Raw genomic sequence first — 23042 nt, 5'->3', positions numbered from 1 at the left:
TTTCTTATGGTTTGTTTCTTATTTAATTCAATTTCTGATTGGCTTGCTTAAAAAAAAAAGAATTCCCAACTTTTAAGTGGGTTTGGCCTGCTTGAGCTCTACTGCGATTTCTCCCAGCTTTTCCCTACTCATCTATTCTTGCTTTTCTCTTTTTTCATCATCCTAATTGGCCCAGCTTAGCCTGGGACATGTCTTAAGCTCCCATCTCTCGGCTAGGAAAAAGAACACCACCTAAAAAAATTTTAGAGCAGAAAGAGAATAGCAAAACTGAAAAAAGAAGATTTAAAGGGCAATCTCCCCCAATCAAAACCAACAACTTGCACATTATTATCTTCATAATGCTGCAACGACATGTGCCACAAACAAATTTCAAACTTTAGCAATTAATCAGAGATTTTTAAAGTTTCACAACCACTAAAAGCACTTCAAAGCCAAAAGTTGTCTGTTAAGCAAATATAAAAAACAAAAAATATTAACCCAGCAAATATGCGAGTAAAAATAATAATTAAAAAGTAAAGTTGGCACAGACTGTCAGCGGCAGACGACAACTTAAAGTGGCCCCTCGCCCACCCCCTTCAAGGGGGGGAGTGTCGCGTAATTAACAGAATTTAATGCGAAGTCAAACAGGAAAACTCGCTATGTGCAGTGACCAAAAAAAGTGACATGGCCAGAACCAGAGTTCGCAATTTATTTACAATGGCCAAACCGCACCGAAACGAAAATTGTTCGTATGACATTAACATTCGATTGGAGGCGGCAGTGGGGGCGTGGCAGCGGGTATACGAACGGAAGTTGCATTTTACTTTTAAATGCAGCAAAAGCCGAAATGTTTTCCATTTTCATTCTCGTTTTCCATACACACACACACACACAGACAAAAGAAAGATCTCCTCCGCACATGCTGCTATTTATGCAAGAAATTCTGTGCAGACACAGCGGCTTACAAAAAGGGGGGAGTGGGCGCAGGGATGCTGGGTTGCAGGGACTGAAGTGCGGTGGGTTAACTCATATGATATGCAACCCGAAAAATGGGTAGACTGGGCTGGACTGCCACCAGCAGAGATATAAGAAATGCACACACAAAAATTAAATATGTAAAAACCACACACACACACACATTATTTTTCTCTGACCTATTTAAATAAATGTATAGATAGGCATTTGGCCGAGATAAAATAAAGTGTTTAAAACGGCTTTAGATATTGGTTAAAACTTCAAAAAGAAAATAAAGGAATGACTAGCTCTATGATTACATATTTGTTCTTTTACATTAGCTCTAACATGTCACCAAATTTGTACTTGGGAATTTTAAGTTCACTCTTTACAGCCATTTCTTAAAGTATATATATATTTTAAAATAATTATTGTATATTAATAATATTATTCTCTGAGTGAACCCACATCCGCCTACATTTCTTTTCATTCACCATTTTTTCTTTCGTTTTTTGTATTTCTCCCACCGCCTCCCTTCGACTTTGCCCACTTTTATGCAGCGTTGTGTCAAGTTTTTAAACGTCAGCTGTGTCTACAGATGGGTTAAGGAGGGGGCTGGCTAACAGGCGCCACGGCGGTGGGTTAAGAGTATGGTCCTGGGGCTTGGCCCACTTTTCTTTTTGCAGTTTCGGACTGTCGTGCTTTATGCGAATTCATATGTAAATCAAGTGAAAACATCAGAGGAAGTGGTGGAGTTCCCACCACTTGGCGAATTGACTTGCGGAAACCCTAACCGGAAGGTTAAATATAGTATTCCGAAATTGGAGCTATGTTTAAAGGAACCTAGGCTTTTAGGCATTTATCAAATGTTTAAGAATCTGTAAATAAATAATATGGCTTTCAATGATATAATTTTTGATATAATGTTAAAACTGTGCAATATCCTTTAGAAAGTCTAAAGAGTTTTCACATCTCACATAAAATATATTAATTAAAAAAATCGAACTCAATTCGGTGTCCTAAAACTTCAACAAACATTTGAAAAGAAGACTTGCATTATATCGCAATTTCTTACTCTCTGAAATCCTTTTGGAAACTCAAGAAAAATGTATTGAGACGCAGGCCAAAATATGACTTATCGCCATCACCATCAATCCTTAAGTTATACAGATAGCTATAGCCTCCTAAGCCGGATCAAACTTTCTTAAAGACCACAAAAAAAAAGTAAAATCAAAATAAAGTCTCAAATCGGAATCCAACTCCTACACCGAATCAGAGTTGGAATTGCATTTCGTGGCGCAAAGTGAATGTAATAAAGCGATTTCTTTTGCTTAAATATCCTCGGAGCTGGCGCACTGCGGATAATTCTATCTGATGCACACACAACCCACTATCTTCGCCCAACCCTCCTGCATTATTTGCATATAACCATATGGCATGGCATGGCAGTGTGTGTGTGTGTGTGTGGGGGAGTATTTTGGGAGCAAAAGGAATGGAAATTGAGAAAACGAAATGGAAAGCTCGACTGCAGTTGATTTGTGTTCTTACTTGGTCTCAGCTGCTGCTGCCGCCCTCCCTCCCGATCACCCCCTATTTTAAGCGATTTCTCAGTTGTTTTTTAGCTTCTTATCAGGCGACTCTTTGTTCGGCAGAAAAACGGAGAACGAATGCCAATTCGAACTCTAGACCGTAATCGAAACCGAAAGCAAAACATTGATGAGCATTGTTTTCAGTTCCGACAGAGCCGCTTACTCATTATCTCTGGCCATTGAGTAAATATACCCAAGAAGCTAAGCAAGCAGCACACAAAGTTGCCCAAGAAAAAAGTTGCATTGAGTCAGGTTTCAGGATTATAGAATGTCTCCATGACTAGCTTGGAATTTCTCATTCATGCCAACTTATCGAACACCTGCTTCTTATCAAAATTTCTTTATAAGGTTTACTCGCTGTACACAGAGAAAGTAGGAGGCTTGTTATTGGGTAAATATTTAAATAAATATTTAAATATTTAAAATAAAGTTAAGTTATACTTTTCATATAAATTTTTTTACACAACCCAGGTATAACGTTAAGCAAATTTTGGAATTTACTAGATTAATATAGCTTCAATATGGCGACTATATTTATTAATAAAAATATGATTTTCCAACTTATCTAGCTTATTTTCCAATATAAATGTGATAGATTTCCTAAGGATTCCTAGTATTATCATCATGAAACTTCCTAGAAGAAGATAAGATTTCCTTCCAATCCTAATTTATATGCTCACCTCATTATTATTTCGAAGATCATCTCATTTGCCCCCAAAAGCTCCCTGTTAATCGTCTGTTAGCTGACATCACTTGAGCAAAACTTGTCTGGATATTCTTTGGAGTATTTTGTCTTGTCTTCCTCTCATTTTCATGAAAGCGGAAGATGCAATCAAAAGCAGACAAAAGGAAATAGCAATAAAAAGAGGCCTACCCAAAATACAAACGACTAAGGAGGGAAGCAAAGCCAACACAAGAGTAAGTCATTTTTGTAATTCTTTTTATTTTTAAATTAGTTTACAATAAGAGAGAGAAAAGCTGAACTTGAGGCTTCCGCTCAGAGATTGCACACATATTACTCATTTATTTTTAGCTTTGCCTTTTCGAGAATAAAATTAAAACCTTTCTTTGGCTTCGATTAAAAAATATATATAATATATTGCATTTTTTACTATTGTTAAATATTTATACATTTAATTATTAAAAGACTTGAAATATTACTATTTCGAAAGATGCTCGTTTCAATTAACTAATAGATATTGATTTTTTAATTACAAAAGAAAAATGTAGAAAGACTTTCCAAACGTCGCTTAACTGTACATTTCTTTATTTAAATTTAGTTTACAATAAGAATCGTTCATTTATGAGCTTAATCCTCCGATTTCCTACTGAATTTTAGCGGGAATCTCCACGCAGATAATGTCCGCACCATCCTGATCCTGCAGCTCCCACTTTACCAGGACAGAGACCTTCGGATAGGACTTCAAAACCGGAAGGGTGGCCGTGTAGCGATAGGTCTCGCCCTTCTCCAGCGGACACTTAAGACCGCTGTTCACACAAGCATCTGGATTGGCCAGAGGGAAGGGCATCTCAATGCCCAAAACCTTGCCATGGACCACGGTTTTCACCTTTGAGGCCACCTCGGCCAAGGCAAAGTCGATCGAGAAGCTGACCGTGGTGTTTCGCTTGAGAATACACTCCGCCTTGGTGGTGTCGCATCCCTCGATGGCCACCCGAGTGAACTTGCCCGTCTTCGATCCGCAATCGGTGAACTCCAGGGCTCCGGCGAAGGCCACCAGCACCGCACAGGCAATTACCGCAAATCTCAGCATTTTTCCTCCAGTTAATTGAATTACAAGGTAAGAGTGATGTATGTATGTTATCTGGCTTTCGCTTAATTTCTGCTTTTTCACCCCAGCGCTAAGAATCTACTAAATTCGCTCACCAGCAGACGCAAAGAGAGGGCCGAAGACAAAGTCAAAGCTTATTCGAGATTAAAAACAGCTGCGCGCGACGATTCAGAATGGAAAAGAAAGCTTTCTCCAGCGATTTTTAATATCGATTAAAATTAATTTTAAATATAAATATGTCTTAAAGAATGCTATAAAGTTGTAGGTCTAATGAAATTAAAATTAAAATTTAAATTTAAATTTAAATTATATAACGCTCTGATTAAATTAAAAAAAAAAGTGTATGTAAATTTATTGTGTGATATTTCTTAGTTGTCTCTAAAACCGGCATACTAAAATTAGAAACACTACCAATAAATTAAACCCACCTTAACTCCTCAATTCGATAAAATAACATTATAAGAAATAGCAGTGTCATAAATAAATTTAATAATAAATATAAATAACGGAGGGACAATTTTTGTTTCACAGTTTACATTTTTTAACACTTAATTTTCTAATAAATTGATGTGCAAGTTAAAAATAGCAAGGACTCGGAACACAAAAATTTAAGCCTTTCATAAGCCTTCGCTTTACATTACAATCAGGGGATCTTGACTGTTAGTCTTTCTCGTATAGGTGAAATATAGTTTAATAATTTATTTCTTTTAACTACATTTATTATATTACATTATAATTTTAAATGTATTTATATATTTAATTTAAAAATAATAATCGCTTCCGATTAAGGCTAAACTGCCACCACTGGCTAGGAAAGCTTTTTCCACGATAATTATCGATAGCACACGAAAGCTGACAGATTACAGTTGCTTCATTTGCCGCCGCTCAGTATTCTACTGAGCCTATTCGCAATTACTAAATTTGTAACAATAGTACAACCAATTTGTGCATTTAAAAATGTCGCAGGTTTGTAAGCTCGGTTTGTTGATCAGCAATCGATTGACCCCCGCCGCCATCCGCCGCAAGTGAGTACAGAGAAAGAGATGGAAAGAACGAAAAAAGCGCCGTATTGTTTTTGTTGTTTTTTTGCCAAACACGTTGCAGATGCAGCGGTGTCATTTGCCAAGGTCATTGCAGTTGCCGGTCTAATTGCGTGTGTTGTGTGTGTTTGTTTTTCTCCATTACTGCATAATTTGTTTGGCATTGGGTATCACGTTCCCCTGGATTTTTTGTATTATGCAGCAGCGTAGGGGCATCATTCTCTCATATGCAAATTGAAAAAAGAAAACTACAGCTGTTTTTGTATTGTTAGCTAATATTCGCATATGTTTGGTTTACTTTACTTAGTATATATACTAAATCATGGAGGTGTATTTATTTTTAAAGCCAATTTCATGACGTTCCATGGGACAGAATCTATTTTTTGCTATTTTTCTTCTGCTTGAGAGAACATTCAGAAGCCGCATGATGAAAGCGGTTAGAAGATAACGAATTCTAAATGCGCTACAGGAAGTTTGAATAAACTTGTTAAATGTCAAGTGGACGGGCACAATCATTAAAGTTTTCATTGATAAATGGAATGCATAAAATTACAAATTTTTTCATGATATTACTATTAAAATTAAAGGTTTCTTCGCTTCCATAAAGATACAGTATTAAACTTAAAATTAAATATAACTAAATTACAACTTTTTAATAATTAAACTTTCAGAAATCTTAATTTCTAATTTAAAATATATTTGGATATTTGGAATTTCTCCATAAGGCAAAAGCTGCTTTAAAAGAGCGTAGGGTATTCTTGGCCAAATCACGCTTTTGTCGCGTGCTTTTATTTCTACATTTTATGGAACTACTTCTTAAATTATGGCAGTTTGTTTTATCGAAGTGCAGGCCGACACCGGAAGGTCCCCTATATAGTAATCAAACAAATCATATTCAAAGACAGGTGGCACCCAATTGAAAGAGTTTAATTAACTTTGATTATTTCCACGATTTATAACGGCTCTGGATAATGAGAGACGGGGAATTGGGAAGAAGGCTACGTCAGCACGTTATCGCTGACGTAGGCCTTAATGGATCTATATTGTGTGTGTTCTGTAAGGCGTCGACCGACCGAGTTCCCATAATAACATGTTTACAGCTGATAAGAGTGGGCTGTAGTAAAGACCCCCATGTTGTGCTGAGCACAAGGCATTACCTGTGGGTGCAAAATCCAAGAAAACCTCCAGATGACTTTCAAACTTTAGTCATGAAACCAGAATGAGAAAAGATAGCATACAAGTGGCAGACATAAAGATGAGATAACCCACTAAGCAGTCCTCTAATCTACCAATTAAATTTAAAACACAAAAACCAGATAAGAAGGAGGTAAGGTGTTTCAGAGGGGTTAAAGGTTGAGATAAAGGGAAACGGAAGTGCATTAGATTTAAATTAACTTTAGATATTATAACCTCTAGTTTATATTACCAATACATTCTAATCATTACTGTTTTCTCTGTCGTTTTAGATCAACATGGTTTTCGGAAGTGCAAATGGGTCCCCCTGATGCTATTCTGGGAGTTACAGAGGCCTTCAAGAAGGATCAGAACCCCAAGAAAATTAATTTGGGCGCTGGCGCCTACCGTGATGATAATACTCAGCCCTTTGTGCTGCCTAGTGTGAGGGAGGTAAATTATTATCAACTGTTTGACTTCCTCCATAAGTTATATAATAAAAAAAATATATATATTATTCGTTACCAGGCGGAAAAGCGAGTAGTGAGCAAGAAATTGGACAAGGAGTATGCCACCATTATTGGCGTTCCCGAGTTCTACAACAAGGCCATTGAGCTGGCCTTGGGCAAGGTAATTAAATAGTCATTTTTCTTACTTTTTATAATGATTTCATAATTTACATAATTTTCTCTTTAACAGGAATCCAAGCGTCTGGCTGCCAAGCACAATGTCACCGCCCAGTCCATCAGTGGAACTGGAGCTCTTCGTATCGGAGCTGCCTTCCTATCCAAATTCTGGAAGGGCAATCGCGAAATCTACATCCCAACGCCATCGTGGGGCAACCATGTGGCCATTTTCGAGCACGCTGGACTGCCAGTGAACCGCTATCGCTACTACAACAAGGATACCTGTGACCTGGACTTTTGCGGACTGATCGAGGACCTAAATGTGAGTCCTTAATCACAAAGATATGTAATAAAATATAAATCCATTTTTTAACTTTTAGAAAATCCCAGAAAAGAGCATCGTCCTCCTGCACGCCTGTGCTCACAATCCCACTGGTGTGGATCCCACTTCAGAGCAGTGGCGCGAGATCTCGGCGCTGGTGAAGAAGCGTAACCTGTACCCCTTCATCGACATGGCCTATCAGGGCTTCGCAACCGGCGATGTCGATCGCGATGCCCAGGCGGTTCGCATCTTCGAGGCCGATGGCCATGACTTCTGCTTGGCCCAGAGTTTCGCCAAGAACATGGGATTGTATGGCGAGCGTGCTGGTGCCTTCACCGTCATGTGCTCCGATAAAGAGGAGGCTGATCGTGTCATGTCCCAGGTGAAGATTCTGATCCGTGGTCTCTACTCCAATCCCCCCGTTCATGGAGCCAGAATTGCGGCCGAGATCCTCAACAACGAGGACTTGCGCGCCCAGTGGCTGAAGGATGTGAAGCTTATGGCCGATCGCATCATCGATGTGCGCAGCAAACTGAAGAATAACCTGGAAAAGTTGGGCTCCACCCAGAACTGGGATCACATCGTCAACCAGATTGGCATGTTCTGCTTCACGGGCCTGAAGCCGGAGCAGGTTCAGAAGCTGATAAAGGAGCACAGCATCTATCTGACCAACGATGGACGCGTTTCGATGGCCGGCGTCACCAGCAAGAATGTGGAGTACCTGGCCGAGAGCATACACAAGGTCACCAAGTAGGGTGGCGTAAGGAGAAAGCACAGTTGATATCGCAGTAGAGGATGTAGGAGTTTCACTAGTAGCTACCTATCGGCACCTGTACGAATTTTAATGGCACCAAACGAAATTGAGAAGTATAGTTGAACTAAATGCATTTTGCACACTCTCTATCTACATTTATATCTCTGTAAATAAGCTAAATTATCTGCCGTTTTAAAAGTAAAGCATTTTACAAATAGACATCTCGAAAGGAGTGAATTATTTCATAGGGTAAAGGGTATTGTAATCTTGAAGATCTTGGAGGCTTTTAAGGATGCAATTCAAAAGAATTAAAATTGATTCAGGACTACATTTTAAAAGCTTTTAATTTGTTATTCATATTTTACTAGCATCCAATTTTTTTTGTTATATGTATGTACAACTAGGATCACGGTTTGTTATAACGATATCTTAGCTTATCGCTTGGTTCGCAGTACTCCTTGATAATGAGCTTGCACAGGAATATGTGGAATACTATGATTATTGCACACACGGACACCCAGAAGAGAGTGGGCAGGCCGCCCAGCTGGTGGCCATGCCGATGCAGGGCTATCAGATGTTGCTCATGGGCAGGAGCTTAACAAAAATATATTTTTAGATAATTGGATTGAATGATCATTTAGACCTCTTACCTTCTACCACTTCTTTGACATGGATGGCATGGTGCAGCTCCTCCATGTGCTGCTTGTCCTCGGTTATGTATAATATTGCTGTCAGGGGTTCAGTCAGTTTAACTGGGAATTGTCGTCGATTTTGCCTGCAAACAAACCAGGGAAAATAACTATAAAGAAAAGCACTTGATGGGAGGGAATGTAGCACTGAGAATTACGTCAGTAGCACGGGCTCATCCAGGCAACCACCATCGCAGGCATAGTAGCTCCGGTCTGATCGATCCAGCGCCACGTTTATTACCGCCTTGTTGTCATCTGTGACAATAATGGTGACATTCACATGAGTTTTATTGCCATAATTGAGGCGCCTGAAGTGGAAGTCTCTGTGCAGGAACTTCGGATGGATGTTGCACTCAAGGTGCTGATTGCTAAACCGAAAGCTGCCAAAGCTCAAGACCATGGCTTGGATCACGCCCGAGGCGCCGGCTCGTATAAGATTGTGACAGCCCTGCTTCTCCAACGTTAGCATCCAGGACGAGACCAGCGAATTGAGCTGCTGCAGGCTGGACATGTCCCGCCAAAGGTTCTCCGCCTGCAGCGTGTGATAGGAATCGTAGCAACCTTCGGCGTAGGTCAGAGCCTTGGCAATGTCCTCTTTCTTTGATGAGCCGACGCTAAGCTCTTCGAATTCGAAACTGCGCACCTGGGAGAGCACTGCGTACATGGTGGCATTAATGCGATCGCCATTCAAGCTATTCTCAGCCTTGGAAGTGCTTATCGTAAACCCAGTGGCCCAGAGATCTGTCCACACATCGATGTGCTCCTGTCGGTAGCTGTTAATACCCGAATTCGCGGCCTTGGAGCCGAGCTTCTGCAGTAGCTTGATCATTGCCTGCGTGGCTTGTTGCTCGGTGGCTTCGCCAATACCCTTGACTTGGCTCTCCGCCACGAGCTTGGAGTATTGTACGGCTATGGGGTACACGATTCGCACTGTTCCCCGCTTCCTTAGCTGCAGTTTGGAGTCCAACTGCGGCTTCACTATGCTTATCACAATGCATTTACTGGGATTTTCGGGCTGAGGCTGCACAGTGCCCGTGAGCACCTCCAGCTCGCTGTAGGTAAACATTCCAGCCGAAACGGGTTCACTGAGGGCCACAGTGCGCCTGCTCAGCTTGGGCAGATTGACGCGTGGCATGATCAGCTCGATGTCCTCCAGCATGTTGCGTGTATTCGTGATTTGCAGCTCCTGCATGAAGATGCCCGGTTGTGTGCGGTGAGCGTAGTAAGTGTAAGATACGAAGTAATCTGCGAAGCATTGGAACCGATGCACCATGCCCGTCAGGTACTCCACGACAGTGGACTCCTTTTCGCCCACCAAGGCTCCTCCTCCCCCGGATACGGACACCACAGGCTGAAAGCGGATGGGCAGCTGCATGGCCCTGCCATGCTTAATGTTCAGATAGGCGTCGTGCGCTATCTCCAGCCCCAGGTAGCCGTTGCCGACATAGGGCGTGAAATCGCGCTCGCCGGGCATTTTTGAGGGTGACACGTGACGAATGTTGGCGTCGAACTCAAAGTTCTGGAGGACAAAGGGTGTCAGCCGGTCGTCCATGCAAATGCTGTGGGGATCTGCAAGGACAAGGTGCTGAGTTCAGCAGCTGCAATAGCGGGAGTAGCTGCGCCCACTCACCCTTCTGTTCAGGTGCACTAAGAAAGATGTAGCGAAAGATCGGCGGCAGCATATAGAACACCACACACACGCAGAGGAGCAGCAGAAAGAGGCGGCGGTAGGAGGACAGGGTGCCCTCCGCCAGGCGCTTGAGCCGGCGCATCACGTCTCCACCGTCGAACTTGCTTTTCGCTGAGCGGAACAACATTTTCCAGCAGTTTCGGGCGAGTTTTCATCGGGAAAATTGAAATTCATTTCAATTCAGACCATTTTATAGAGATGGGAGTAAAAAAAAAACATTGCCCGATAACGAAAACATCGATACTATCGGGTATTTTATTTGTTAAACCTAAACTAATTTTAGAATTCTTTATTGTTACAGCTTTAATATTGTGATGCAGTTTTAAAAATGGGTTTTCGATGGCCCAGTGGGAGCTGAGATTCGATATGTACACATAATTGTGAATGACTTCGTGAGTGGGGAACAGAGTTGCCGTTATAGCCTTTTTCCGGACAGATCTGTCCGGATTCCAGCCGCCTCAGCGGGAAAAAATTTAAAACATCCCCTAGCCTTTTATCTGTCCTTTCTTTATTTTGGCCTGGCCTTTTTTATCCGCTTTTTATTCTTGTGTAAAGTGCGGAAGCAACCAATCTAATGAAAATGAAAGTTTAGAATCTTGTAATGATGACTTTGACGATGTTCTAAACGAGTTGGCAAACAACAAAGAGTAATATTACATAAAATGTATGGAACAAATGTTTTGTCTTGTTTTTTGTCCTTTTCTATCCTTTGTTTGTAACCAATCTAGCCTTTCTTTGTAACGAGCTGACGGCAACACTGGTGGGGAAACACAAATGGCCAAAAGGGCAATGTGACCGTTCAACATGAATTAATTTATTACCGCGCTACGTCGTGTGAGCCGCTGCTTACCGCTGCCAATATCAACAACAAAAGATCTAGTTATCATAGAAGTAAACTTAAGAGTAAGATGGCCTGTCTCCCAGAAGGCATGTCAAAGCGAAAAAGGCTGTATACAGCCGGTCTGGCTGGCCTGGGCCTGATCATTTTGGTTTCGATCTACAAGTGCGGCTTTCGAAGTGCATCAATATCTGGCCCTGAAGATTGCTTTTTCTGTGATTTTGCTAACCACAGGCCGAGTTCTAGAGGACCCAATCCAAATCTTGAGGTGGAAACAGAGGAATATGTGATATTTAAGGATAAATTTCCGGCTGCCCGGCATCATTACTTGGCGATACCCAAAGAGCATTTGGAGAGCTTCAGCGTCCTCAACAGGTCTCACCTGGGGCTGGGTAAGTCAGAGATAAGCCACGTCTCAGGTGCGTGACCATACTAATGAGTTTATCTTTATCCAGTGCAGCGCATGGAGTTGGGAATGAAGGAGCTGTTCAAATCTAAGAATGTAGATCCAAACGAGGCCATTATTGGGTTCCACATACCCCCCTTCATATCGGTGAAGCACCTTCACCTCCACGGCATTTATCCGGCCTCCGACATGAACGTGTTGAATAAGATCAACTTTTTCTCCTCCTTCTGGTTCAAAAAGGTCTTAACGAGATATAGTTACGTATTCTTAATTTAGTAATAACGTTTATTTGTTTTTTAGTCCGAGGATGCGATACAAGACCTGGAAAGTCGGGAACTATGAAAAGCGGATGGTTTTATATATTTTATCATAATTGAGATACCTGATTCCTGTGACTGACATCTTACCAGTGATGCCCACTCCACTTGCTTGGAGAACTCTGAATATTCCCCTTGCCTATGCAAGTTTAGGATATATATTTCCAATCGTGACCAAAAATAAGAAATAAAGCTAGCTGGAAATACATACTTTAAAAGGTTTTGGTGGCCCACCTACGAGGATAAATTGAATTTTAACGGAATCCCTTTGGTCATCACTGCCTTGCGCCACCCTGAGAACGGCGACAGTGTTGCGAAGCGCGCCATCGTTGGCTGCTTCCTCTTGCGCGCATCGCTGTCCGCGTTGCGCTTTGAATGGCGCTGTCCGCGTTGCGCTTTGAATGGTGCTGCCCGCGTTGCGCTGTGAATGACGCATCGCTGTCCGCGTTGCGCTCTGAATGTCATCGCGTCCGCGTTGCGCTGTGAATGCTCATCGCTGTCCGCGTTGCGCTGTGAATGCTCATCGCTGTCCGCGTTGCGCTGTGAATGCTCATCGCTGTCCGCGTTGCGCTGTGAATGCTCATCGCTGTCCGCGTTGCGCTGTGAATGCTCATCGCATCGCGTCCGCGTTGCGCTCTGAATGTCATCGCGTCCGCGTTGCGCTGTGAATGCTCATCGCATCGCGTCCGCGTTGCGCTGTGAATGTCATCGCGTCCGCGTTGCGCTGTGAATGTCATCATTTTAGAAACGCTGCGTTTGTTTTAACTACAACTAGATTCGCGACATAACCCTGCCTTGGCCCAAGCGAACGCGACCGCAACTGCACGGGATTGCCCACGGCCACGGATAGCAACTAGCGAACGGAGAGATGTGGCCGCAAACGCTGGAGATGTCGCGGGACGAGTGCCGAGGCATGCTGCGTCGACTTGGTGAGAGCGCTTGGATGGTCCCCAGAAGTCTGGCGAGGACTGCCCACCGAGGCTGCGGTCAAGCATCTAACCCACATCTTGGCGCTGTGCCTGTCCTTGTTTCCCACCCGCAGAACTCGAGTCCTATTCGCATGTGGTGAGCGTTTTTCGCGCCCAAGGGGCGCTGAGTGAGCCCAAGGCGAAGCTGCTGGAGGAACTGCGCCAGCTCTTCCACATCACCCAGGAGAGGCATCGCGCCGAGGTTCGGCGGGCCGCCAACGACGAGCAGCTCAGCACCATTGCCGAGAAGTAAGGGATCCGGTCGAGAACTCCGCGATTCGTGCCCTCTAAAAGCCCTCCGTGTGTGTATCTCTTGCAGCGTCTGCGGCCCCAATACCTGGCAGGAATGGTCCCGAGAGGGACGCCGGCCCTATCCGCTGCTGCCCCGGATCAGTCCCCAAACGGCGCTCAGCATCGTGGCCAATGATCTGGCGCAGAAGGCCTTCGAGGAGAATGCAAAGCTGGCGACCCCCGCCGAAACGGGCGTCCACTTTAACCAGGCCCTCATCGAGCAGGCCTCGTTCATGAGCGTGAAGCACGGCTGGATGGGCGGCAGGAGCCAGGACCCAGCCGCGGTGATCATGGAGGAGCCGGTAAGTTATATAATCCCGCCCCGGGCATACGTTGTTTGTGCCCCTCTCATCTCGCTCGTGTGCGTGGGCAGTGAAAGTGCAGGGACTGTACCTCTGGCATCGCAAGTCCAGTGGCTGCAGGGCAGCCACCCAAAGAGGTGCCCAAGGTGGCTCTCCACTGCCAAAAACATGTGTTAACTCAGAAGTTGCATCCCCAGAAACTGTTTTCCTCTAACAAAGTTAATTGGAGGGAAAATAACCCATTAAAACACATCCAATTGGACTACGGTGTTCCAAGTGGTTAGACTTAACGGGGGGGAAAATAATGGAGGAAAAGGAACTTTCAAGTATCCTTTTCCCGTATCGTATCTATTTATGCAGCGAATGTTTCTCGAAATAAGGTAATTTCGTGGCTATATATATAGAAAAGATTCCTGGCCAATCAGAAACATTTAACATTAACTGCGTTAACAGTCTGTGAGTATCTGTTAACCTGGCACTGTTGAAAATGTTAGCCAAATAAAAGTTATCGATAGTCGTTAACATTTTCAAGCATTCAAATCTGATTTTAAACGGGATTATATAATACAGTGAGAAAAATTAGACCTATTTTGAATACATTTTTAAATAATTTTGAAATACACATAAATTCTTAATTATTTAAAACCTTTTTTTTTAACCAAAAATGTTGTATTTACATAAATATAATTAAAAAATATTATTTAAATTTAAATCCCCTTTGAAATATTATTTTTATTTGACTCTTTCTTTCTCCCTCCCCCTTTCCCACAGTTCAAAGTGCCCGATGTGCCCAACGAGGTGAAGAAGATGACACAAAAGCGGAAGGAGAACGAGAGTGGTGCGGATGGCCTGAAGCCCAACAAAAAGCGGCATTTGCAGCATCAGCAGTCTCTCCAGACTCCCCACCAGCAGCAGCAGTTGTCCCACACTGCCAATTCCGAGGATGGCGAACCCGTGCCCGTGGAGAAGCGTCTAAGTCCGCGGACTGCACAGCAGCGCTTCTTCTACCAGCAGCAGGTGAAGCACAAGCAGCGTTTGGCCAGCAAACGGAATTTGGCCAGTGGCTTGGGCTCCCCCTCCCAGGCAGGCAGCCCTGTGGGCGGCAGAAACGCCGCTGCATTGTCATCTTCGGGCGGAGAGGCGACGCCGGCGAAGAGGATAGCAGCTCCGGCCAAGAGTGGACGGCGGGCACAGAAGCAACTGCAACAGCAGCAGCAGCAAAAGTTGCAGCAACAGCTGCAGCAGCAGCAGGCGCAGCTGCAACAGAAAGTATTATTGCAATCGTCAGAGGCGACGGTGCCCAATCATTTGGTGGTGCAGCCCCACGTGGAGTATGTACTCGATGAGGCGCTCAAAACGCTGGCAGCCACCAGCACACCGTCGACACCCACACCCACGTCCACAGCCACGCCGCCGTACTCCTTCTTCAACGATCCGAGGCCGCTCGTTACGCTGAAGCCTTTGAAGCCCCTGAAGCCATTCGTTTATGGCCCGCAAAGCGGATCGGCAGCAGCCGCGGCAGAAATTGGTTCGCCCACAACACCAGGCGCTCGTGGATTTGCCAATTCACCCATTGTTTTCAAGGACAAGGTGCAGGCCTCACCGGTGCAGGTGCAGGTGCAAAGCCAGACTCAGAGTACGCCCGTCAAGAAGTACATCGTGGAAGAAAAGCAGGCGGATACCACGACACCGTTGGCAACTACCAACACCACCATACCCATTTCTACTGCTAATCTTCCTTTGACTCCTCAGATCATCAGTGTTCAGCAGATCCCAGCGCCGCCGATGGGCGCTAAATTGAGGCCGGCAGTGGTGCCCTCTTCGCCCACCAGCAACTCCTCCTCCACCGCAGCGCTCCTGCCGCCGGGCACCAAGCTCACGCCCAAGAAGTTCAATCTCTTGGACGGCGGCGGTGGTGGTGAGGCAAAACCAAAAACCTTGCCCAGTTCAGCGGTTCGCCTTCTGCCGTACACGGACCCAATTGTGGGTCCGTCGTCTCCCCTAAAGGACTCCCGGGTGACCCCATTGAGCAGCGCCTCCACTGTGAACATCATCAAGAATATACCAGCTAGTAGTTTGAACAATACCCTGATTACCCCGCTGCCGGTGTCTGGAGGAGCCACAATGCCGCCCAATCTGTTCCGGGCGAAGGTGACAACACCTCAGATGAAGGGTGCTGGCGGAGTGGCCGTCATTGGTGCGTCGTCTTCGGGGACAGCAGCTGTTACTGCTTCCTCTTCTCCCCAAATTCTGGGAAACATTAAGCTAACCACCAGCTCGGGAGGAGCGGCGGCCACTATCAAGCAGGTGCCCAGTAGTGCCCTGCGAAACATAAAGATTTGCTCACCCAACGGCAAGGTATTCCTGCAGCCAGGCAAGCTGCCGGCAGGAAGCATTATACACAAGCTAAACAATGCGAGTGGCAGCCCAGTAGGAGGAGCAACAGGATCCGGAGTAACCACAGCGGTTTCACCCTCAAATCTGCCGGCGCGAGATCAGCGGATCAGCATACAGAAGATGCAGATATTGCCACAGGCGCAGACCACAACGGGAAGTGGGACCGGCAGCAGCCCTACCACCAGCATCTCCGGGAAGCAGCAGGCTCCAGGCGCCAAGCCCACCACTGTGACCTTCTCCACAACGAGCGGCGGCAAGAACAATCTCGTCTTCCTCCCAGCAAGCGCGGCGAGCGGCATGAGAGCTCTCACACTGGCCGCCACCAAGCCCAAATCGAATGTGCTGGTCATCGGAGCGACACCCGCCAACCCGAACACCATGAGTGCAACAACGTCTCCCAACAATCCCACGAGCAGTGGGGCCAAGCCCAAACCCAATCAACTCATTACCGAGGACACACCCATCGATATCATTAATATGCCCATAATAGTGGCGGATAATGGCACTGGAACCGGGACCGAGATCAAACAGGGATCCGGGGTAATGAAGTCCTCGCCGTTGGTGGTCTTCAATGCCACCGATTGGGAGATGGAGCTTGACCAGGCAGCTACCAAAACGACGCCAGTGTCGACGCCCTCCAAGCAGGAAGGGGTCCTGAACGACGACGACGACGTTATAGTGGAGGAGGACGAAGAACTCGAGGGAGATGTAGTGGTGGAGGAGCAGCAGGCTGAGCAATCAGCCAACTTGGAGCTCAACAATCGCAGTGAGTGCAGGCAATGCTGATCTGGGGAAGAATTTTAAACTGTTTTCTTTTCAGTCATTGAACTACATCCGGAGGATGACAGTGCCATCGAGTATGTGGACATGGATCTGGAGCAGCCCATCGAGATAGAGAGCACCAGCAACATATCGCCAGAGACGACAGCCACCACCACCACTACTTCCCTGAAGGCAGCCATTGTGCCGGCATCTCCGCAGCAGAAGCAGAAGCCTTTGGAGCAGGCACTGGCAGCAGCTACGCTGTAGATCCCCCCGTTTTTCTAGAGAGATTTCCGAGTGAGAGAACGCACACAGCAGAGACCCGGTTCGAATTAGATTTAGTTGGTAGTTTAGCCTCAATGTCAAGAGTTTCCTTTTACCATTTACAAGTTTATATTATCGCAAAGTGCAAGATTATCCTTAATTCAATTCAAAGCCAGTTTCTGAAGCCTAAGCTTAAAAGAGAGAGGAGAACGCAAGTTCGAAGTAGTTAAGTTGCCAAAATCACACATAGTTGAGAGTATAATATCATGGAATTTGTGTTAGTTTTTAGTTTATTCATTTTATTTCATTTCATTATTTTCTTTAAACCCCAGTCCCTGGGAATCCCCTTTCTCTCTCTCTCTCCTGTACATAGGGCAGATATAAATCTGCAGAACGTTACCTTAATTTTGTATAGCTTTGTATATAGAGTCCAGCATATATTATTCGATTCTCCATGGCCCCCCATCTCATTAATTCGTTTTTACTTTAGTTGCTTAAGCTTAAATCCACACACACAAGAAATTCGAAAAACTTTAAACACAAAAAAGTAATAAACTTAAAACAAATTCGTTTGAAAGGTTGGCTTAATTACGTGAGATTATAGACCCTAGGACACGTGTAAATACCAGAATGAATTTCGAAACGCAGATGCAAACCCAATACCGCATTATATATATAGATATACATATGTATAAAAAGGAGAACTCATGCTAAACAGATGATTAACCATTAACGATTTATTTAGATCTAAGTATTTTATGCGTCGTAAATTTTGTAAATTCAAATCTTAAGAGCAACGTTGTAACTTTTAGGAGACCAAAAGCCCAAAAATGAAAACGGAAACATCAAGAACAAACCCTTCCTACTCCCCTCCACAAATAATACAAAACACAAAACAAAATATTGTTGAACAATGCGTGTCGCTGTAAAATCTTTAGCATAGAAATTTTAAACGAAATAAATTTAAATGTAAAACAATTCGTTGTCATTACTCCTTTATGGTTTTCTATATGTACAAACATATATCAATATAATTTCATCGTTAGTAAACACTTGTTAACTTATTGCTGTTGCCAGAGGATCTGAGTGTGTATATAAGGAGCTTGGTCACGCAAAATGAGGGAAACCAAACCGTAAAAAACGTGAATTATTCTAGGATTTAGGTAGGTAGGGCGATCAGTTCCGGCCCAAGGTCATGCCCCTGCCCCAGGGATTCTCGGGTGCCTGTCGCGGCGGTGCTCGGCTCTCTGGCGGCACTCCAAAGCCTCCGAATCCGCCTGATATGTCTGGCACAAGTCGCTTCCTGAAAGGATAGAAAGAAAAAACTCAATAGATGATGAATTGAAGTCAAGTCTATAAGATATACTTACAAAAACTGCGGAGTTTCCAGCAGGGCGGTGCCGCCCAGATCCTGTGAGTACTGGAACTTGAAAAAGTAGTACACATGGCCATTGAATATGCCCACCAGCGGGGCGAGGGAACTGCAAAGTATGACCATTAACAATTAGTGGATCAAGAGAAACCCCCCAGAAATTACAACTTACAAGTGAAAAATGAACTCAAAGGCGGCCAGCACCCATGGCAGGTACATGGCCTTGAAGCGCGTGCCAAACCAAAAGGACACTGTGACGTCCTTGTTCAGCTGGCACCAGATATACGTGATCGCCAGTACATACATGTCCATGAGGAAGTACACGCTGAACAGCATTCCGCCAATGTTCGCCAGCACCGCCGACACAATCAGCAAATACAAATAGTCAGACGGACTTCGCCCATACTGATCCTTCTCCAGCTTGGAGCTGTACTGCACGATGAAGAAGCAGTTGATGAGGAAGTGGAAGGCCGTGCTCGGCGAGATCGGGAACACGAACAGTGACGTCACGCAGCGCCAAAGCTGCAGCTTCCCAAAGACGGCGGATCTGTCCAGATGGAGCCAATGGAGGGGAATGATGTCAAAGCGGCAGAGCAGGCTCAGACCAACGGTGGCCGTGAGCCAGTAGCGGGTGAAGCGAGGCAGGGAACGGTACCACGTGCCAGCGTCCATTGTGTGTTGCTTGCAAACTCTCCTTGTTTGTACTTAATTCATTAAATTTACTTGTTTTCCCACTGAATGATTTGGGGTATTTTTGTTGCTTTACGTGTCTTTCTAGAGATGACAGAGTCGACGCATTTCCCAGTGAATGGAACAATCGTCGAGACTATCGTTTTGGGGTGAGCCTTATTTTGATATGCAACATGTTTGCAAGTCGATTTTGGTTAATTTAAAAAATAACACTATTTGATGTTATATATTTATTCAATATATAAAAAATTATATATTATATATATATGAATGTATATATATGAATATGTATTTACATATATGATGTTATTTTTTTTAGTCAAATTATTATGATTTTTGATCGTTGGTTTAATGGAGATTCCTTGATGTTAGCCTTGGTTGCTTCACAGGGTTATTCCCCTGATCAGGATTCGATTCGGCAGCTGCCCCGCTCTCTGATGAGGGTTCATCAACACCACTAAAGTCATCGTGGGCATCAGGCAGGTTATGTGTACTGAAAGCAGAAAAATTTGAATTTTAAGAATATAAGGATAACAAAATAACTCCAAAAAATATAGTCACTTGGATGGAAAATCTTCTGAAAATGTTTCAGAATTAGAGAAGGTTTCAGGATCCGATTCGGCAGCTGCACTGCTCCCTGATGGTTCACCAGCACCACTAAAGTCACCATGGACATCAGGCAGGATATTTTTACTGAAAGTAGAGCAAGGGGAAATCTAATAAAAATATATACATCTTCCAGCTTATTTCGTATTTAAAGTTTAAACCGTTGCTGCTATCTATATCTGTACATCTAAAATTTGGATTATTTTGTATTGCAGTTACATTTTATGTAAATATAAAAGTCTTTGTTCGTTTAACATCTTATCTTTTATTGCTTTGCAACAGGGACCTGGTGCAAGCAGTTGGTGAGTTTACAAAAATATATATGTTTATAAATACCAACTGACCTCTAGTTTATCAAGACGAAAAAATGCAATATTTTGCTCTTCCTATATAAAGTGTATACATATATACTTACAGTATACGAGGTGTGTCCAACAGATTGGGATAATGGAACTTGAGACTATGGTAGATGTCGCCAATACAAATACCATAAAAGGATTGCAAGGAACTGTATGGGGAAAAAGACTCGTTAGATGGACTCAAACCCCTAATTTTTATAATAAAAATCTTACAAAAAAATGAAGTAATCAAGAACGACCAGCACCAATGGCAGATGCAAAGCCTTAAACCGCGTTCCGAACAAGCTCTCAGTTACGTCTGGTTGCAGCCGACAGCCGATATACAGCACGGACATCACTGCAATTTTCATCACGTTGTCGGTTTTGAATAGGAATCCTGCGACATTCGCTAGCACAGCCACAATGATTAGGAGATACAGATATGCCGCTGGACTCCTTTCAAACTGATTCTCCAGCATTGCACTGTATTTCAACAGATAGTGGCAATGGAGGACGAATCGAAAGACCATGCCTGAATTGATGGGGTAGGCCACAATTGAGGTGAGGCATCGCCACCACTCCCAATGGTAGTAGACCAAGTTCCAGTCCAGCTTCATCCATTCGACGGGCAGCATCTCAAGTGGGCCGACAAGGCAGCTGACCACCACTGTGGTGGTGAACCAGTATCTGGTTAATCTGGGCAGAGATCGGTACCATCTCGTGATCATCCTGAATCCGTATCCGTTTGGGTGTCGGCAGGTCAAGTCAGCTGAATAATGATTCAATACTGGCAGCTTATTGCGAAAGCCAAGCTGGCGATTGTTGATTTCCTTAAATGCAGTTCTTAGGGATGCGCCAAAGTTGCAAGTTGCTCGGAATGGCAAATATCGCGGCAATTGTTGCAGGTCGCAAAAACATAAGCTTTCCTGCCGGTTAAAATGGCACAATCGTTGCAACTATCGTTTTGGGGTGAGCCTTATTTTGAAATGCAACACGTTTGCAAGTCGATTTTGGTTAATTTAAAAAATAACACTATTTGATGTTATATAGATATTTAATAAAATAATGTTAGTATATAAAAGATATATGTATGTTTGATGTTATGTATGATGTTATGTTTTTAAGTCAATTATTCGGATCAATTTTTTTGATCGTTTAATGGAGATTCCTTGATGTAAGCCTTCGTTGCTTCACAGGGTTATTCCCCTGTTCAGGATTCGATTCGGCAGCTGCCCCGCTCTCTGATGAGGGTTCATCAACACCACTTAAGTCATCATGTGCATCAGGTGTACTGAAAGCATAAAAATATTAATTTTCAGAAAAATAAAGATAACAAAATTTAGTGTACTAGAAAAATTGCTTAAAATTAATCTAGAAACTCCAAAAAATATAGTTACTTGGATGGCAAATCTTCTCCAAACATTTCAGAATCAGGGAAGGGTTCAGGGTCCGATTCGGCAGCCGCACGGCTCCCTGATGGTTCACCAGCACCACTAAAGTGGGGGACATCAGGCAGGAAACTTTTACTGAAAGTAGAGCAAGGTGAAATCTTATAAAAATATATACAGCTTACAGCTTATTTCATATTTAAAGTTTAAACCCTTGTTGTTTCTTCTGCGGAATTGAATAAGATTTAAAATTAGTCTTAGTTGGTTTACATCTTTATTTGTTTTTTTTTTTTCTTTTCATAAAGATTATCGTCTTTGTTCGTTTAACAACCTCGAGCTTATCAAGACGTTAATGTATATTTTTAAAGAGAAATGCAAAAGAAACAAAAAGAAAGCACTTCCTATATAAAAAGTATGTATACTTACAGTATATGAGGTGTGTCCAGCAGATTGGGATACTGAAACTTGAGATTATAGTACAAGTCGCCAATCCAAATACCAGTAAGGGCTTCTAGGGAACTGTATGGGGAAAATCATTCGTTAGATGGACCCAAACCCCTTATTTTTACAATGAAAATCTTACTAAAAAATGAAGTAATCAAGCACGACCAGCAACAATGGCAGATGCAAGGACTTAAACTGCGTTCCGAACAAGTTCACATTTACGTCTGGTTGCAGACGACAGGCGATATACACCACGGCCATCACTGAGACTTTCATTAGGTTGGTGATTGTCAATAGGATTCCTGCGACATTCGCTAGCACAGCGACAATGATGAGGAGATACAGATATGCCGCTGGACTCTTTTCAAACTGATTCTCCAGCATTGCACTGTATCTCACAAGATAGTGGCAATAGAGGGGAAATCGAAAAAACTTGACTGAGTTGATGGGGAAGGCCACGATTGAGGTGAGGCATCGCCACCACTCCTTACGGTAGAATAACATGCTCCAGTCTAGCTGCATCCGTTCGATGGGCACTATATCAAATAGGCCGACAAGGCAGCTGACCACCACTGTGGTGGTGAACCAGTATCTGGTTAATCTCGGCAGTGAATAGTACCAACTCAACATTGTCCTGAATCCGTATGTGGCGGCAGGGTCAAGTCAGCTCAATAATGATTCAATACTGACAACTTATTGCGAAAGTCCAGTTGGCGATGCGATTGCAGATATGCAGGTCTTAGGGATGCGCCAAAGTTGCAAGTTGCTCGGAATGGCAAATATCGCAGCAATTGTTGCAGGTCGCAAACATAAGCTTTCATGGCGGCTAACCGCCGATCTTTTAAAACGGAGCTTTCGAAGAAAACTTCTGTTTGATTTGACATTTATAAACATATTTTTAATATTTTAATTAATTAATTAATTAATTAATTATTATTATTAATTATTTATATTAATTTAAAATCTTAACCCAAATGGAAATACTTTCAGAGAGGAACTCAATTTTTATGAAGTAAAAAACAATTTAATAATTATAAAAATTAAACCCAAATT

General features: G+C 43.5%; 8 protein-coding genes across 8 annotated transcripts; 3 read left to right on the top strand and 5 right to left on the bottom strand.

Moving 5' to 3' along the window:
- Nucleotides 1–3445: 3445 nt before the first annotated feature.
- Nucleotides 3446–4416, bottom strand: Npc2a (Niemann-Pick type C-2a). Its single transcript, XM_017166583.3, has one exon. The coding sequence runs from the start codon at nt 4292–4294 to the stop codon at nt 3848–3850; it is 447 nt and encodes a 148-aa protein (XP_017022072.1). The 5' UTR covers nt 4295–4416; the 3' UTR covers nt 3446–3847.
- A 752-nt stretch (nt 4417–5168) lies between these two features.
- On the top strand, nt 5169–8446 carry Got2 (glutamate oxaloacetate transaminase 2). Its single transcript, XM_017166693.3, has 5 exons — nt 5169–5337; nt 6819–6978; nt 7054–7155; nt 7225–7473; nt 7532–8446. The coding sequence occupies exons 1-5, from the start codon at nt 5270–5272 to the stop codon at nt 8225–8227; spliced, it is 1275 nt and encodes a 424-aa protein (XP_017022182.1). The 5' UTR covers nt 5169–5269; the 3' UTR covers nt 8228–8446.
- A 107-nt stretch (nt 8447–8553) lies between these two features.
- On the bottom strand, nt 8554–10811 carry LOC108074585 (uncharacterized protein KIAA2013 homolog). Its single transcript, XM_017166692.3, has 4 exons — nt 10547–10811; nt 9075–10485; nt 8878–9002; nt 8554–8821 (listed from the first exon to the last, which is right to left on the bottom strand). The coding sequence occupies exons 1-4, from the start codon at nt 10731–10733 to the stop codon at nt 8634–8636; spliced, it is 1911 nt and encodes a 636-aa protein (XP_017022181.1). The 5' UTR covers nt 10734–10811; the 3' UTR covers nt 8554–8633.
- A 703-nt stretch (nt 10812–11514) lies between these two features.
- Nucleotides 11515–12377, top strand: LOC108074512 (adenosine 5'-monophosphoramidase HINT3). The gene is made up of 3 exons (XM_017166589.3): nt 11515–11836; nt 11900–12090; nt 12151–12377. The coding sequence occupies exons 1-3, from the start codon at nt 11515–11517 to the stop codon at nt 12190–12192; spliced, it is 555 nt and encodes a 184-aa protein (XP_017022078.1). The 3' UTR covers nt 12193–12377.
- A 521-nt stretch (nt 12378–12898) lies between these two features.
- Nucleotides 12899–18454, top strand: LOC108074581 (BRCA2-interacting transcriptional repressor EMSY). Its single transcript, XM_017166689.2, has 5 exons — nt 12899–13096; nt 13210–13384; nt 13455–13728; nt 14500–16891; nt 16946–18454. The coding sequence occupies exons 1-5, from the start codon at nt 13036–13038 to the stop codon at nt 17152–17154; spliced, it is 3111 nt and encodes a 1036-aa protein (XP_017022178.1). The 5' UTR covers nt 12899–13035; the 3' UTR covers nt 17155–18454.
- Nucleotides 18130–19313, bottom strand: LOC108074582 (derlin-1). Its single transcript, XM_017166690.3, has 3 exons — nt 18696–19313; nt 18522–18632; nt 18130–18454 (listed from the first exon to the last, which is right to left on the bottom strand). The coding sequence occupies exons 1-3, from the start codon at nt 19193–19195 to the stop codon at nt 18328–18330; spliced, it is 738 nt and encodes a 245-aa protein (XP_017022179.1). The 5' UTR covers nt 19196–19313; the 3' UTR covers nt 18130–18327.
- Nucleotides 19314–19497: 184 nt separating this feature from the next.
- LOC108074618 (derlin-1-like) lies at nt 19498–21064 on the bottom strand. Its single transcript, XM_041776033.2, has 4 exons — nt 20392–21064; nt 20235–20327; nt 19775–19906; nt 19498–19706 (listed from the first exon to the last, which is right to left on the bottom strand). Exons 1-4 carry the CDS (start codon nt 20883–20885, stop codon nt 19562–19564), a joined length of 864 nt encoding a protein of 287 aa, XP_041631967.1. The 5' UTR covers nt 20886–21064; the 3' UTR covers nt 19498–19561.
- Nucleotides 21065–21192: 128 nt separating this feature from the next.
- LOC108074616 (derlin-1-like) lies at nt 21193–22732 on the bottom strand. Its single transcript, XM_017166739.3, has 4 exons — nt 22129–22732; nt 21972–22064; nt 21555–21683; nt 21193–21448 (listed from the first exon to the last, which is right to left on the bottom strand). Exons 1-4 carry the CDS (start codon nt 22617–22619, stop codon nt 21313–21315), a joined length of 849 nt encoding a protein of 282 aa, XP_017022228.1. The 5' UTR covers nt 22620–22732; the 3' UTR covers nt 21193–21312.
- Between the last annotated feature and the right edge of the window lie 310 nt (nt 22733–23042).

Source organism: Drosophila kikkawai, chromosome 2L (genome assembly GCF_030179895.1).
Source record: "Drosophila kikkawai strain 14028-0561.14 chromosome 2L, DkikHiC1v2, whole genome shotgun sequence".
Taxonomy (NCBI): domain Eukaryota; kingdom Metazoa; phylum Arthropoda; class Insecta; order Diptera; family Drosophilidae; genus Drosophila; species Drosophila kikkawai.
The sequence above is the reverse complement of the archived record's forward strand: the minus strand, read 5'-3'. Positions and strand labels throughout refer to the sequence as shown.